The sequence below is a fragment of the Convolutriloba macropyga genome, chromosome 4 (genome assembly GCF_964194025.1).
Source record: "Convolutriloba macropyga chromosome 4, txConMacr16.3, whole genome shotgun sequence".
NCBI classification, from domain to species: domain Eukaryota; kingdom Metazoa; phylum Xenacoelomorpha; order Acoela; family Convolutidae; genus Convolutriloba; species Convolutriloba macropyga.
In genome coordinates this window covers 69,134,493-69,151,066 of record NC_134471.1, presented here as the reverse complement: position 1 = coordinate 69,151,066, position 16,574 = coordinate 69,134,493, and the positions used below count along the sequence as shown (strand labels likewise).

Below are 16,574 nucleotides of genomic sequence, written 5' to 3'. Positions count from 1 at the left end.
ATAAGAACTTGTATTTGGTCAGAAACCAAAAATACCGATAATAAATAATCTATCGTCCACTTCAGATAGCTTTGGAAATTGTAAACCTTCACCCAATTCACCCTGTAATTCCTTCCACAAACATAAACACACTGACCATTTTTTTTGATCATCCACAAAATAAACAATTACATAAAGAAACCTTTGAATATTGGTTTCTCAATCGTAAAAAGAATACACTCAGATGTTTAAAACGAAATTCACAAATGTTTAAACCAAAGTAAACATCTACACACATTCATAAATCGCCGGTTCATAAATCACCGGAACGGGCAAACACTAAAATCAACACCTATGTTTTAATTGTAAATAAAACCACACAAATCAGAATATCATAACATAAAGGATCCAATCACAAAAAATTGGACCTTACAAAATAATTGATACCCCTACATTGGTTACTGATAAATTAGAAGAGTTTTTCTGGTAAACAAATAATTCATCATAGATATAATATTGCACCAAATTACCCGAAAGAACTTTCCGTTCAAGAAAAAATGGAGAATTATTTTTCGGATAATTCCTTGTTACGACTCTAACCCACAAAACCGACTAATAATAAGTAAAAATCCGTCTCGTTTAGTCTTGAGAGTCCAGACATACCATTCAATAATGAACCTTCCCCCCACCACCTCGTAATGTGTCTGAATACCCGAAAGTCACCCGGAAGACTAAAATACAAGAGACACTCCTCTTTGACGCCAACCAATGAAAGACTATAGAGTCTTCATACAACAGTCAAAATTTTGGGCTTCAAGAGCAAGGCACTCTTAACACAAACATAGACCACTCTTCTGTCACTCAAAATTGCTCTTGTTGCATTAGTGAGCCGAACACAACTTAGCATAACACGCAATATACCTAATAGAAACAAATCAAAGAGAAACACAATTCCCTCATTCTCTTATAAAAGAGGGATAATTCGAATAGTTCTTTCACCCCTCTCCCCACTAATAAAATTACTTTACTGGGAAAATATAATCGAGCTCTTTAGTAACTAAACGAAGCCCACTGACTATCTTTTCACCTGCTACCATAGTAGAACCACAAAACCCCTTTATCATGAAATGAATGGAAGGGAATTACAGGCCAGTCCCCATGGAAGAAATGAAAAGGGAATTACATAAAAATTAGGTTAACAACCGACCAACGGCACGGTTCGGGAAGAATTCTCTAATCTCAGTTATTTACCGAGATATCATTCGATAATTTTTTCTCCTCAAAAGAAAAAGTCATGATCAGGCTATGTTGTACCGTCTATTATCACTTTTAAGTCCACCTCTCTCTCAACATTGTTGCTTCTCTTCTTTTTTTCTTTCTTAAACCAAACTCAATCTACACTCTCTGAACTCCAAACTCTCCTAACAAACTTTCTCTCTTTCCATTCTTCTATTTCTCACTTTAACTTAGGAAAAATTTCCTTTTCTCTAAGTCTTCAAATTTGATCTCACTCTCTCTTCTCCTTGACTACAAAAATTGTCTCACAGCACAGCTCTTAGCCTTCTTCAGAAACTTCAACTGAGCTGCTCACAAAAGTCACTATCTTAACACAACTCTCTACTTTCAGTCTCACAGTACTGAAAGTCCTTCTCAACCTCTCATAAAAACCACGTATGCAAATTACTTCATTGCACAGACTTGAAGTATTATTTAAAAGAACAACATACGCTGACATGTTTCGATTTATTCAGAATATTAAACCCAAACAAAATCGTTTTTAAGATATTTTCTATAACTTAGATCACATAATGTATTCACACAATTGTTTTGAATGCGTTTTCTACTTTAGAGATTTTAACAACGAACACATCACTCTTTTCCGATATTTCCACCTCAGGCCACAACTAAACTATCTGAACTCCTTTATACAAATATTGTATAGACTAATAATCTTGACGCTATCCCACTCTCATACGACATTATATATATTAAAGAATTTCTTAGGTTGGATGAAAATGACTAACAACTCGCAAAACAACAGCTCACAAAGTGAACTAGTATATCCACATATCATTTTCTCGTTCGCTAGAAAAGATTATACAATTGCGGATTATAAACAGTTTTCTCTGCTGATTTTTTAGATCTCATCTATCAACACAATTTCATCCCACCAGAATCACCCTTTGCAGCAATCCGAGTTAGTGTGCCTACTTCAAATTTACTCATAATTGTTGTTCCATCCTTCACCCACTATAAAATCTACTTTTGTGATAATTGTCCCACTTTGGGCCAAAGACCAACAAAAAAATCAAGCACAAGAAGCCGAAGATATCCCTTACTCAGTCATTAATACAGCCAAATCTACAGATAGACTTGCCCAACTGGACACTCCCACCACTTTACCCTACAATCAGTAAATCCAATTTCCATCCATCAAAGTTGAGCACAAAGACACCAAACGCAAGCACAGAAAAAACCACACCAATTAATCACACAAATTTTAATGCCATGCTCAGGTTTCATCGCCAATACAACGCTTCAACCACCAATTATTATACCTGCTCCACCACAAGCACAACATCTGGAACTAATTAGCTATTTAAACACACCAAATTTCATCACTCAACCTATAAATTTTGCAAACACAGAGAAAACCAATAGTTCTGAATTGCCACAGCCAATTCACACTGTTTCGAATACAAAAGATGTTAGCTTGATTTCAGCCACTTCTATTTCCGACCCCCTTAACTCACCTTTTTTCTTCACCTACTCCATCAAAAATTGCGAGTAAATTCTTTAATCCACCACGAGGACCAGTAACTAAGATTGATCGCTTACACTCACAAGCAAACCGGAATCACTCGTTTAATATAGTCAATTCATCATTCTCATTTCAAAGCTCACTAGCACTCAGTTTGCAAGGTATTCCATCTTTAATCACACTAAGATCAAACTCACCTACTCCAGATTTCGATCAACACTCTCACCAGTGTATCGGAAAACAAACTGATACTACGAGAACTTACCCAACTCTACCATTAAAACTTGACCCAAAATATGTTGTCCCCCTCCGGCTCTTATTGGAGATCATAATAACGGTGAACAACTACATAATTGGGCTAAACAGAGAATTTCTAAAACTTACAAAACCACACCAGTACAAAAACAACGAGCACACGAATTATTTAAACAATCTAAAATTACATTTTTCGGTGGACATTTCAGTCGAACAACATAAACTGATTTTCTACCCACAAGCCGCTGCACCACCTATTTTTCGAGTAAAAATAAGCCCATCACATTTTATTTGTCAAGAGATACACTATTAATTCGATAGATACATCAAAAATACAGCAGGATATTTTACAATCCTCACTCTGGACTCTTTTACGCATGCCCATTGCAAATCTAATCTCCTTGTTGCTTAATTTGCTCATTTCACACCCACTTCTGATAAAACAACCTATTAAAGTTGATTCACACAATGTCTCTACAGCTAAATCAGGAGTACAGGATCTAATAGTCACACCGTATGATTGCTCCCCAAAACATACCACATATAAGAAGTATTATAAATTCAATAACATTGGCAAATGTAAGATCAAACCAGCAGATTTTCAAATCCTCCCCGCCCAAGTACAAAAATTTCTACAAATTTGAACACTTTAAGAACGCGGCTACGCCATCCATGCTAAACTTAGCAAAAAAGAAAGCTTTTGAAACAAAATCTCAAAAGGGGCTTAAAAGGGGCTTCAGTTTTGATTACGATAATTGGTATGTTAACAATATGGAAAAACTTTTCTATCCTATAAAAATTGAAGCTCGTAGAAAATTTGCACGCCTTAGTCTCATAAGTAAACACCACTATCAGCCACAAATAATACAATTCGATGTACTCGACTATCAACGCTGGCAAGCTAATATTGAGGCAAAAAGGTCTTTTTCAACTTGATCGCTACAGACATTTTGGTCTCCAACACGGGGAAAGGAGGTATACAAACCAAGGGACCATGAAGGGATCCCAAATGCCACAGATAATCCCTTGGCTAAATGCCTTGGTCAAAATCTTGATTACGAATATCATGTCATCGATACACTAGGTTGGTCACTTCAATTAACAAACCACACGCACCACACAATTAACAAACCCAAATTAAAGGCGACTTTGAAAGAGGCTACTGTCCTCCCAATCACACTTTTAAGGCAACAGTTATTTGGGAACCAGACAATCACTGTCGTATTGTTGACGTAGGTAAATCATATGCACGCATGATCAAATTTCAAAAAATTCATTTCATTGAAACACTAGAAAATAAAGAAACTAACTCTGGTCATAAACACAATGCACAGATCTACTTTAGCGGTTTTCAAAAACACTCTTATGACAAATCTGCACTTTCTCGTTGTGAAGTTCTCACAAAATCTGCATAATTGTAATGAAGACCGCCCCTCTTATGCTCCACAGTACCAAGACATCTTTGTTCAATACCAAGAAGGTTTAAACATTATCACAGGCAAAACATCAGCCAAATTAAAAGATGTACACATGACTATCCCTAATTGAGCACCTTCAATTACACAATACACTAATGCAGATATCTGCATTGGATATATTATTCCACAAGAATCATCCGTTTATCGCAAATCTGAAAAATACGAACTTCTCAGAAAACAATACTGGTTCAGTGTCGTACATCCAATTGTACAGATTGATCCAAAACTCGACTTTATGGTTAGCAGAGTCTTACTAGAAATTAACCACACGAGTCTGTTTATTTATAAAAATATTTTGCGATTTAGACCGTGATCCCAAAACAAACCGCAGTTATTTTTTTAACAAAAAAATTTCCACTTGTAGGACATGTTATCACCAGACAGCGACACACGTTCGCTACTTCTAAAAGCTCAATTTTTTTTCTTTTTTTCAATGTAAAGTTGTCTCATCACCTCTTTATGTATTAGAAAACCAATGTTTTGAACGCATTCCTATGTTTTACCAAAAACAAACTACAGTTTGTGGACCAAGTCACACGCAAAATTTTTCCCTGGTCTACTACAGCACCATGTAAATCAGATAATTTTGATCCAAAAATCTCACTAGATGCGGATGGCGATTAGTCATACCGTTTAGAGCCTTATTCAATTAAAGCGTAAAACCCAGTCAGATTTTTCACGCCTGACGGAGTATTAAACCGCTTCACTCACGCGGACTTCACAGCACAACAACCCGGCATATATAGTCAACACGATTGGATTAAGTCCATAGATAAGATGAAATTTATTAGATGTAAGATGAAGCAATTAGTAGATAACGCCACCGAAAAATTTGAAGTAGCACAAGCTGTAAATTTTGCAGATCAAGCAACACAAGCACGATTGCAAGCACAACTCTCATAATTACAAACCTAACACAACAATTATTTTTAAAAAACTCTCTATTAACGGAAAAGAATTGACACTTCGCCTTCTCGATTGGAGAGATCTAATCAACGGCAACTATTTAAAAGAATCCCTCATTGGAATCTGTGGATAACCTTGGTAGGTATTAAGAGAAATAGCCATTATTTGGAGTGTATTTAATTTTTGACAGTAACTTTCTGGACTATTTTGTAGTGCATACAAGGCTTATAATCTCAAAACTTTTTAGGTCCTAATACCACAAACAGTTCTTCATGTACTCCAATCTGATTTTTCAAAATATAAACCACCTTCTCTTAAAAAACGACGAAAGCACTCCGTTGATAGTAACACTCCTCAATCTCAAACTGAATTGAATCTATTACACAGAAAGTTTGAAAAATTTCATAAAAAAAATTTCTTCTCCTGTACACAATAGTTCGAACAAACACAAAACATCCACTCTTCATACCTATATTTGCGAATGCTATGACTTACCGGTAGCATCACACAATAAACTGGATTTTCACCCTTTACACTTACATACATTTCAGCCTAGCGAACGCAGACGCTCACGAGGCATTTCACTTTCAAAGGATTTTTTCGAAAATGATCCTGATTATCAGGAAATTTCGGAAGAACTTCATAATCTGCCTAGTAATCGTATTTAACATTTTTTTGTATTAGCGACTCCACAGCAGTCACTCCCATAACACAGGAAGAAGGTTATCTAATTCCTCCAAATATCGACCCCACAGCATACGACCTCATTGTGCTGGAAGTCGAGGACATCTTGCCCTCACCTCTCACACCGTTGGTGCTGCCCCACCCCGTACCAGAGCCAGTATGCGAGATGCAAACACCAGCCCTCTTCAAGATGGCTCAATCCTCACCACAGCCACAATCTGTGACAACAGCAATTTATGCGTGGGCGAACGCACTACCTTCATCCGCCACCTCATCCTCCTCTTCAGGTGAACTCCACCTATATATCGAAAACGACATGAGTTTTCCCTCGGTTCCCGTAGGACCACGAAGCTCGTCACAAGAGCTACCCCCTCACGAAAACCAACTGGTGCCACAGCCACCTCTGATATTTGGAACAACCACTCAAACAGCGATACCCAAATCACAACCACCACCTCAATCTACGAGTATTTCCTCTTGGGCTGATGAAGTAGCTATAGCGGAACAATCACGCCATTCTACGCCCGAAACTGTTTTCCCAAACTTGGCATACTTTGGAAGGTGTCGTGGATCTCGACCACGCTCCCAACCACTGGAGTACTCACCACCGGTAATACCCACATCCTCCACACAACGTCCACAGGCACCTCAATCACGGTATGGTTCAACCATTCTACCTCTCCAACCACAGCCGTCTTTCCAACAACGATTCTTCTGCGATCGACCGACGGGTAATTACCCGTGCACCGATCCTTCACCCAGAAGACGCCCAAGAGCCACAGCACATGTAATCTATCCTGTGCAATCGTCTCCGATCCACGCTTCACAATCGCTTGCGCGGCACACTGCAAGCCCCCCAAAAGGCCCACAGCCCTCATCCTCTTGCGGGAAAGGAAATCCCTTTGCACCCACAAAAGGGATTTTTCACAGAGCACCCGGCCCAAATTTCCGTTTTCACCAATTCACAAATCCTCTCCGCATCGACACAATTCATAGTATGCATGTCCCCGAGCGGATCAACTATACGTCGACACCACCACAACACACCCTAAAACCCACATCCAGTTCCTGCTCTCCTGGACAAGTGGAAAAGGAGTATTTCCAAGAAGGTCGGGATAGAGCCCTCCCACTAGAGTGTCTCCATTTCCCAATCAACCACCGCTTCACGGAACGTTTCAGGCACCAATCCAAATACTTCTTTGCCCTTGCGGACCGCCAGAACGATTACTCAAACAACTTTTCACTCGCGATGTCGCCCCTACCATATTTACTAGAAATACGACCCCTTCTATCTTCAATTTTGTTTTTTTTATATCACATAGAGATGGATGTAAATAACCAGACACACAAAATCAACGGAGTGAAAATGCTACAAACTTATCACAATTACTTATTTGTCCAACATCTATTTCACAGGACAAACCAACTAATCCACATGAATTCGCGTCTCCAATATGCTAACATAAAGTTAACTTCACCCTACTACTTGAATCATAGCTATTCAATTCAACCAAAATAATGCGAAGGCACTCTTGGCAATATCGATCCAATAAAAAACTACTTCCTGTTCTCGCCACTCTATGAAAAGACCAACTGTCCAATCCTTGTCCCAATAGAATATCTCCAGTGTGTAGAGGGAGGAGCCACCAAGTGCATGTATGGCACCACCTTCAACCTCCTCTACAGAGACCGATTAACGATCAAGTTGGAAAATCGAGAACCGTCAGCAGAGGAGACACAGATCCTTAACCACCTTCTCGCATTGCAGCCACACTAAAACGTCGACCTCTACCTTCGTACACTTACAGCTTGCCTAGCACGTGTTCAGGAATTTTTCAGGGATCCTGACAACCGGGCCCCTGATTTTGAGTTCGAATATCGGACGTAGGCTACCGCCCTACAACATCGGGCTCACAGTCCATCAAAAACTGAAGACTCACTGCTCTTTAAAACTCGCTCAAAGTTTTTATTTTTTTCTGTTCTTTCTATCTCTCTTCCTCTATGTATACTGTTACCATTTTTTTATTACTCTTACATTTTTATGGCAAATTTTAGCGTTGAAACCTCGATCAGGGTAGATATCGAAACACTTTAAGTGAGGTAGTAGAGAATCACTTGGGGAGGTTAGTAGACAATCTACTCGGGAGTTGATATAAATTTGCCGTGTGTTTGTAAATCAATTTGGTCAGGATGGATTAGTTGTCTTTTTTGAGTGTCATTATTTAGACAATAATTGCTATTGCTGGTCAACTCCTTTTTTATTCGCCATATCAGATCGTTCTCCATCTGCTCGAAATGATTCTAAAAACTTAAATATTCACAGCGGAAATCAACTTTTGTTTCTATCAATGACGTTCAAATGCTTACCTCAAGTATGGTTAGAAATAAGTAGAACTTGAACAAAAAATTTCAATTTTCTGTAGCACTGAAATCAAATTCTTTCAAATAAATATTTAAAAAAACTTTAATAGCCGAAATTAATAGAAACTTGATTGATATACTGATCCTTATAAGGCTGACAAAATTATTTATTCGTGAATTTTGCTTTCCAAATAATCTTACTGAATCATTTAAGTAACTCTGTAAAATCTGACCATTCTACGTGTACATGAGTTTATTTCAGCAAAAATAGGAATTGTGTGACTCAGGACACTCTAAATCTAATGGCAAGGGGTCTTGGTTTAAGAATAACAGCTTAGTTTTAAAGAAAGTGGACATCTTTGGTAATAGTACTTTTTTAATATATGTAAATGATAATTGATATAAACAATCTATCACATTCTAAGAAAATTCTACTGATTCAAATGCGCTCTTGTTATGCCTCGATGCAAACCATCTGACACTAACGAGCTCTGAAAGTGCTTACATGAATTTCGGTAGATAACCAAACACTACTCCTGCTCTTTGTTGGCCTCAATAGAAGTTCAAATGTAGCTAGGCGTCCACATAGACTCCAATTAAACAATTACCTTCAATATCAGCAACTTTGTAAAAACATTAAATCAGTTTTGTTGCGTAGCTTCTAAAGAACGGGACTTTTTCTAGCGCAATCAAGTGAAACGCTTATGTTGTGCATATGTACAGTCAGTAGTAGCATACGGAATCTTAATCTATGGTTACACACCTCAGTCTCATTTGACAGAAAAAATTAAAAGCCCAAAAAACTACCATCAAGGTAATTTATTTCATACGTCCATACGAACTAGTTTACGGGATAATTAACTGTTTTTTATGCCATTGTTTTTGAGTTGCATATATGTTCGAATTATTCAAGGAAGTTTTCGGTGAACTCAGGAAAGTATCCCCGATGAAACTTTTGAGTCTATCCGAACTTATATTTAGAATTACCACAGGATGATCTCTAAAAGGCATATTACTAACAAAATCAAGAGCAGAAGGTTGTCCCTTAAATGCCCGAATGAATAAAACCTACACGTTATTAAAAAGCAAATTTGTTGATTCTGCAAAAGCTAAAGAACATGGTTAATAATGATTTCAAGCAAATCTTTGATAAATTTGAAAGAACTTACTTGCGCAATAATCTCCCATTTCACAACCTCTTCTTTTAACTACCCGGGATTACATTTTCCTCTCCCTCGTTTTTCCTCTCCTATATCTGAGGTTTCCAGGACTCTGTCTCCTTGGGCATAGCTCATGTATCCGAGATCCTACTGGTGCTAATGCTTATTTGATTTTTATCATTTAAGCCATCATCAGGTAAATAAATCAATCCAATTCAATTCAATTCCGTTCAATTCAATGGACAAAATGTCAAAAGTTGCTTTTACTGTACCCTGAAAAACAAAAATATATTTTTTGTGGTATCAATTACGGTTTATCTTTTTAACTAAGTAAGGGAATTTTATCTACATCCCTGACGAGAGTTTTGAAGACACTTTTTGCGTAATTGAGTTTCCATGCTTGATTTGGACTCCTTTTTGTGCACTTATTTTTTATGAATGAATGAACCGGGTTGAAGTCTCAAATAATCCCATCGATGGATCATAAATTATTCATGAAAAGTCAGAAAGACAGAAGTCTACAGAAAATTGTACATAGACCAATGGATCAGATAATTTTGTTATAATTGCAACTAAATTGCTTTATTATAGCAAGATCATCAAAATAAGACTAAATTGGTGCAATTTCAGAGCAGGCAAAATTTTTATAGTAGGATCAGTGTAATTCTGTTGAAGCATTTTCAATTGACAAAAATTTTGCACGCATTTTTAGGTCATGATATGTTTGCTGATGATCAGACAAAGACGCACTGGGAGTTTCGGGCGGGGCTAAAATTTTGTTTCGGTTCCAGAGATCAGCTCCCTAGTTAGTGTGCGTAAAATAAGATATTTAACGATTTCAAATCCGATCCAGAACAAGTGTTTCACCGGATTCATAGGAAATAAATAATGAGGGGTACAGAATAACGAGGGGTACAGAAAAGCTTAATTTGCAACTCGGCATACTAAAGGCATCATACACAGAAGGCGATTATATCAGTAAAAATAGTTCAAACATTCGTAGAGAAGACAACTTAAGGCGGATTAATGATTGTCATGCTCTGATCCAAAAACGAGGTAAAGCTAGTATGAGCGCTACTGATTGTGATTTGGAATCGTCTGATCACGGCTGATGATTGTCCGGACAAGTCTGATCAGAAACGGTTGCCTTGACTTGAGTAATGGCTTTCTCTTTCACACAACTCATTTTTATACTTCAAAAAATTTGGTTAAAACATTTTTAAAAAATATGGTAAAATTTTTTGCATATCAAGGTTAGGCGACGGTAGAGCCCATGAATCTTGTGTGCGTGCAAAACAATTCAATCAAAATTATAAAAATTATGAATGGTATAATATAAGTGAGGCGATCAAAAAACTCACTGATTTTTGATGTCATGAAATTGGTTGCCTAATTGCGGATTCCTGTTTAAACTGTTTGAACTTGTATCCAAAACAAATGGATGTATTTTTTGATGTATAACTTCTGATATTCGAATGAAAAATAGGCAAAAACCCACGCCTTTTGGATGTCACTTTTATGTCTTAAGCTACCAAAAAGATGTTGCCAAAACTTCACCGTTTCAATTTTATCGAGACTCTTTTTAGTATGTCAGCTGGTTGTTTGTCTGTAAGAACTTACTCTAATTTCAGTTCACCTCTCTTGCACAAATCTCTAAGATAATGTACTCTGATTGCAGGATGCTTTGTTTTACTATGGTGGTAAGTACAAGCAAATTAGGTCAGCTTGGTACAGGATGGCTGAATTCAGCTAAAATAAATTTCAAGTGTACACTTTCCTTAGCAGCTGAAAAACTTGCGTAAACTTCAGCTTCCATTGAAGATTTTTTTTGGATGTTACTCGCCCAACTAATTGAACTAGTGCATATATCATAAAAACAAAAACCCATTGTGTTTTTATGGTTATCAAGTTTCCCAGCCCAGTCAGAGTCGTTGTAACCAGCCACAATGTCATCCACTGTCGTCGCTTTTCCCAAAGATAGATTTAGAAACTTTGTGGTTTTTTAAATATTAGAATCAATCCAATGCTCCTTTTTTGGCTTTTCAAAGAATGAATTTAAAGCATTCGCCGCATGCGAAAGATCTGGTCGTGTTGATAGTGCTAAAAAAATTAAGGCTGCCAACAGGACTGCAATAAGTTGTATACTCAGTATCAGGTTTATCAATTTGTTAAATTTTGGTGATTTTTTTTCCTGCAACAGGTGTCGATACGCTTTTGCAGTCGCTCATTTCAAATTTTATTAGGTGTTTATCAATGAATTTTTCCTGACTACTTTTAACCATCCCATCGGAAACCAAAAATTTCAATCCTAAAAACCATTTGAAACCAGAACAATCACTAATAATGAAATGGATTGACCTCTTTTCCTCAGATCATTCTGCCAAAATGTTATTCTTTTTTCGATGAACAAACAAAAATCATGTTTGCATGCCAACAAAGCTTATAGTTTACCATTGATCTGTAAGAGTTAGGAATCATTTTCCTCTTCCTGAGTGTTTCAAACCATTAATGCTTTTCTTCGATTCACAAACTAATGGATTACCATCTGTGTCAAGTTTTTTAAACTTTCCAGTTAAAGCATGTATACTTTTACCTCAAATGGTGCATACAAGTACGTTGTCTGGATGTCTTTTTTTTCGGAATGCCACTTTAAGATGACACTTTTTTGTATTTGGATACAAATATTACTCAGTCTACTAGTTGACGAGTATGTGTCCTCGTAGTCAATAACTTATTGTAGATTTTTAACTTGTGCCACAAAACATGCTTTGTTTTAGTGACATTACCGTCAGTACTTTTTTTGATAGCAAACTGCCATTTGCTCGCAATTGTTTTTACATTTTCTAGAAGAGAAACCAACTCACAAACGTGGTTTCTAACTAACTAATCTTATTCTTGTTCCACTGCGCATTGCCAGTTTTCTTTGTTCAAGGCCTTACTGGTGTTTCGAGGCAGTTCAGCTGAACGTTTTAAGATTTCTTCCATCTCAGCAGATAACCGATAATCAGTATTCTGGTTAAGTCGAGCAGATCTACGAAGAGGTGATATTTGACTGTCAGTTGTCTCCTCGTCCAGGATTGTCTACCTTAATCTGCGCGAAACTGTTGAAAATGCTGGAGGCATTTGTTGCGGGTTTTCAGGAAATAAATTTTTGAATATCTAGAAACTGTCAACAAAGGAAATTGCATATCTATGATTGTGAACTAATACAGGTGTCACTGTTCCTAAAATAACAACATGATCAATATCAAAGGCATTGTTTGCTCTGTCAAAAGTATCTTTTGGAACAGGTTTACGTTTGCATTGTTAATTAAGAAGTGTCGCACTTCCATTCACTTCTGACAATTTTTCAATTTGGGTCCTATCAACATGGTTTTGCAGTTTCAACAAATCCGGGAAATGAATTGGCTTAATCTGTCACGCGAAGCTGTGCATTGTTTGTTGCAAAAATCCTTTTCTTGAGTTTTATGAGCAATAAACTTAGCAATCCACCAGAAAAGAGGAATAGATTGTTCTCTCTCAATGGAAAAACATTGCCACTACTCGTTAATATCAGGTTGTTGTCTCCAAATTCCACTTTTTCAATTTTCCTCATACACATAAAATTTGGCCTTACCCTTTCCTTTGATTTCGGATCCAAAATTGTTCCCAGTTAACAAATTCCGAAATTTTTTTATCTATTTTAGTAAACAGTTTGCGAACTTTCAACAAGTAATTTGTACACCCTGAATCAATTATGTCAACTTCTTTCGTAGCCTAAACTTTTATCACCACTTGCGAAAAAGAAAATCCCTTTTCCATTAATTGAGTTCAATTTACGAAGTAAATTAGCTGATTTATTGTTAAAGGTGCCATTTTCAAATTTACGGCATTTGCTGCGGTTATGGTTGTTAATTTCGCAAATAGAACTCTACTTTTCATTTTCTATTGATTTGCGGCAATGCTCTGCTAGGTGATCTAAAGTACCACAATTATGACAATTCATATTTCTTTTGTTAGAATGTTTTGCAAAACAAAACGCTTCCTTTTGAGCCATTTTCCTATAAAAATGACCTTTCTATTTTGGTGTCTTTTTATTATTTCTAAAGAAAGTTGACTTCGGACGCTCAACATTGCTACGTCGTCTTTTGTCATATTCAAAATTCCCTAAATCTCTTTTAAAACTATCTAGATTTTGTTCTTTCCTACTGAATTTGCATATTGTTACAAAAAATATCAAAACCAGCTGTAAAACATTTCAAGATATAATAAAAAAACTCTTTGGGTTCACTGACTTGTTCATCAATTTTCCTTATATGACTTTGCAACTCTTTCAGACCGTGTGACATAATCGATAACACTTTCATTTGCTATCATTTTTAATTAAGTCGTTATTTCAATCAATTGCTGCAGACGAGGCCGTTCACAGCTTTTATATCTATCACACATTACGGCCCAAGCCTTTGGACCATCCGCATTGTAAGGTCTCAAAAACATTGCAGAACGTTTGTCAAGTGATTTTATGGTCTCACATCAAACGCGCATCTTTTAATCCTTATAAATTTTGCCAAGTTTGCTGTTTATTGCTAAGCTTAGCTTCCTCGGAAGAAAATTTTCACACACTCAGTTTCATCACAATGCCCTTTTAAAACTCTCAAAAGATTCATGTTAAAAACCTGTGCTCAAAATTGATTCTGAAATTGAGCAGAGTCCTCCTTTTTCCAGAGAAAAAAACATGTGATTGGACTCTACACGACTGATCAGACACTTCCAAGCGGCGCACTGTGTGAAGAATCTTGCAATGTTAAGTTTATGTTTCAAGTGACTATTGCAATAGTTAGAACATGTTCATAGTTAGACTATTGCAATAGTTAGATCAAAGAGAAATTCCATACGCTTTTTGTTCATCTGAATCAAAAATCAAAAAACTGTTTCCCTGGTGTTTTCTATCTGTTAAAAATCTCCTTAAAATGTGTGGGTTTTAGCCGGAAAAGCCAAACAGTGCTTTCATTATAAAATTATTTGCTATATATCCAAAAAAATGTTAGGTTACTGCGAAATCTGTCAATATTCAACAAAAACTTGCTGCATGAAGACTTCAAGAATTGCTCGTATCCGAAATGGCCATATTATCTTGACAATTGTTTGTTTGTTATTAAAAAAGTTGAAAAAAGTTTCCATGCCCCCAATTTCAACTTGCAATATATTGCGTGAATACCACAAATACTGTGTATATACTGCCAACGTGATATCAGATTTGCGTTGTCTGTGGTAAAATATCTTATCGTTTTTATGTTTCTAAATATTGTCAGTTAAAAAATATCTGTCGCACAAATTGTTTGACATATATCTTTACACCATTGAATATCTTCGATACCTTCAATTTACAGTTTCATGTTTATTTTTCAATAATTTGAATACTGCAGAATACAATATTGGCAGAATATCTTCGAATGAAAGTTGGCTGATTATCTGACAAAAAAATGCTGTTTCTTCTTCAGATTCAAAAATTCGATTTCTTCAGCAACCCGGGTCCAGCTGTCAACACTGAAAATTGATTAAAAATGCCGGCGCTCTCCGCTAATTTATTTTTGCCTCTATCTATCGCAAATTGTGTGATATTTTTTCGACCGAATCCTGACCCCTGGCCACAACCCGAGATGCTGCAGGGTTAATGAAACAAAAAATATCAGAAAAATGTTTAGGTCCTCCAGGAACCTATCAAGAACCGACAATGAAAGAAGAATGTGACGAATACATGAGCAAATTCGAAGATCTTGATAGTTGCAGAGCAATTAGAAAATGTGGGCGAGCATCACTCACTATCCCCAATTTGGTCATAGTTGCACTTATTGCAGCCCTGAGGTTCGAAGCGGGCAGAATTGTCACTAATAATTGCATAGACTAAAGTTGCATTTGATGGGTGGCTAGTGGTTTCAGGAATGAATTATTGAACGATCCAATCAACTCGGACCAGGGATCCCAATAAAAAACTGACGATACCGTGACAGCAAAACATGCTAACAAATTTACGGAGGTTCAATTTATTTCATGTAATTACTTGCCTCAATTAATTTGCACAGGAGCTAAAATAAAAATTATGCAAGTGATTGAATCTTTTCCGCCGATTTTGTTAAAAAGCATACTATCTGGCAAAATAATGTCCACAACAAAAAAGGTTACATCATTACATTAGCTTTTGCTCTAGTAATATAATATAGACCTTATGACATGGTGGCTATCAGGTTGACGAACCAGACCCTGCCGGAGAAGAATATGATTTACTTATTAGCGATTACTATCTGATTCTCTCGATTTTGCGTTGGCAGAACTTGAGAATTAAACATAGTTTCAATTTATTCTTTTGCAATATTGAGCTTGATCGAGCAGGCAAGTTTATTTGAATAAAACGGGTAAATAGAAGCGAAGAAAATTGTTTAGTCTCGTATTATTTTTCTAATTAATCCGTTGTTAGATTTGCATTATTTCAAAACGTAAGTAAGCTAAATCGAGTGTCAATGAATGTCAATTAAATATAGTAGATGGAGTGAAGTTTGCTGCTATTAGAGGTCAAAGTGATTAGTGACCTCATGTTGTACAAGATGTTAGTTCCCACGAGTTAATACCCGGGCCGAGGAATTTTCCCAAAAATAACGGGGAAAAGAGTGTAAAGAGTGTAAAAACAAAAAAACTGCAACCCTATTCCTCCGCTTAAGTTGCGGTGAAAAAGTGTAATTACAAGAGTGTGATTTTTAAAAATAAAAGTGGAGGCAGGCACTGAAGGTTGATCCCCCCCCATTTCCCTCTCTCGAGCATGTTACATTCACTTTGTGCGTTAACCCTTGCGCCAACTGATACTATCATTATACGTTTCAATATCGATTAAAATGTAAAAAAAGTATTTTTATAACAGTCTACCCTAGATTACACTCTTTGCAAATAGTGTAAAAAGAGTGGAGAAAAGAGTGCATTTACAGTTGTAATTTTTTATAATTACACTCTTACATTCTT

The 16,574-nt window shown here is 36.6% G+C and overlaps 1 protein-coding gene across 4 annotated transcripts in view; it reads left to right on the top strand.

Moving 5' to 3' along the window:
- The window catches only part of LOC142338628 (uncharacterized), an 83,343-nt gene that overhangs the window by 38,990 nt on the left and 27,779 nt on the right, over positions 1 to 16,574 (top strand). For 3 of the 4 annotated variants that reach the window (XM_075388466.1, XM_075388464.1, XM_075388467.1), the window contains one exon: positions 15,269 to 15,498. The exons of the other annotated variant lie outside the window; for it this stretch is intronic. In XM_075388466.1, coding sequence (XP_075244581.1) covers positions 15,269 to 15,471 — 203 coding nt within the window. In that variant the 3' untranslated portion in view covers positions 15,472 to 15,498. Of the gene's footprint in view, positions 1 to 15,268; positions 15,499 to 16,574 lie in introns of those variants that run through there. 4 annotated transcript variants of the gene reach the window in all.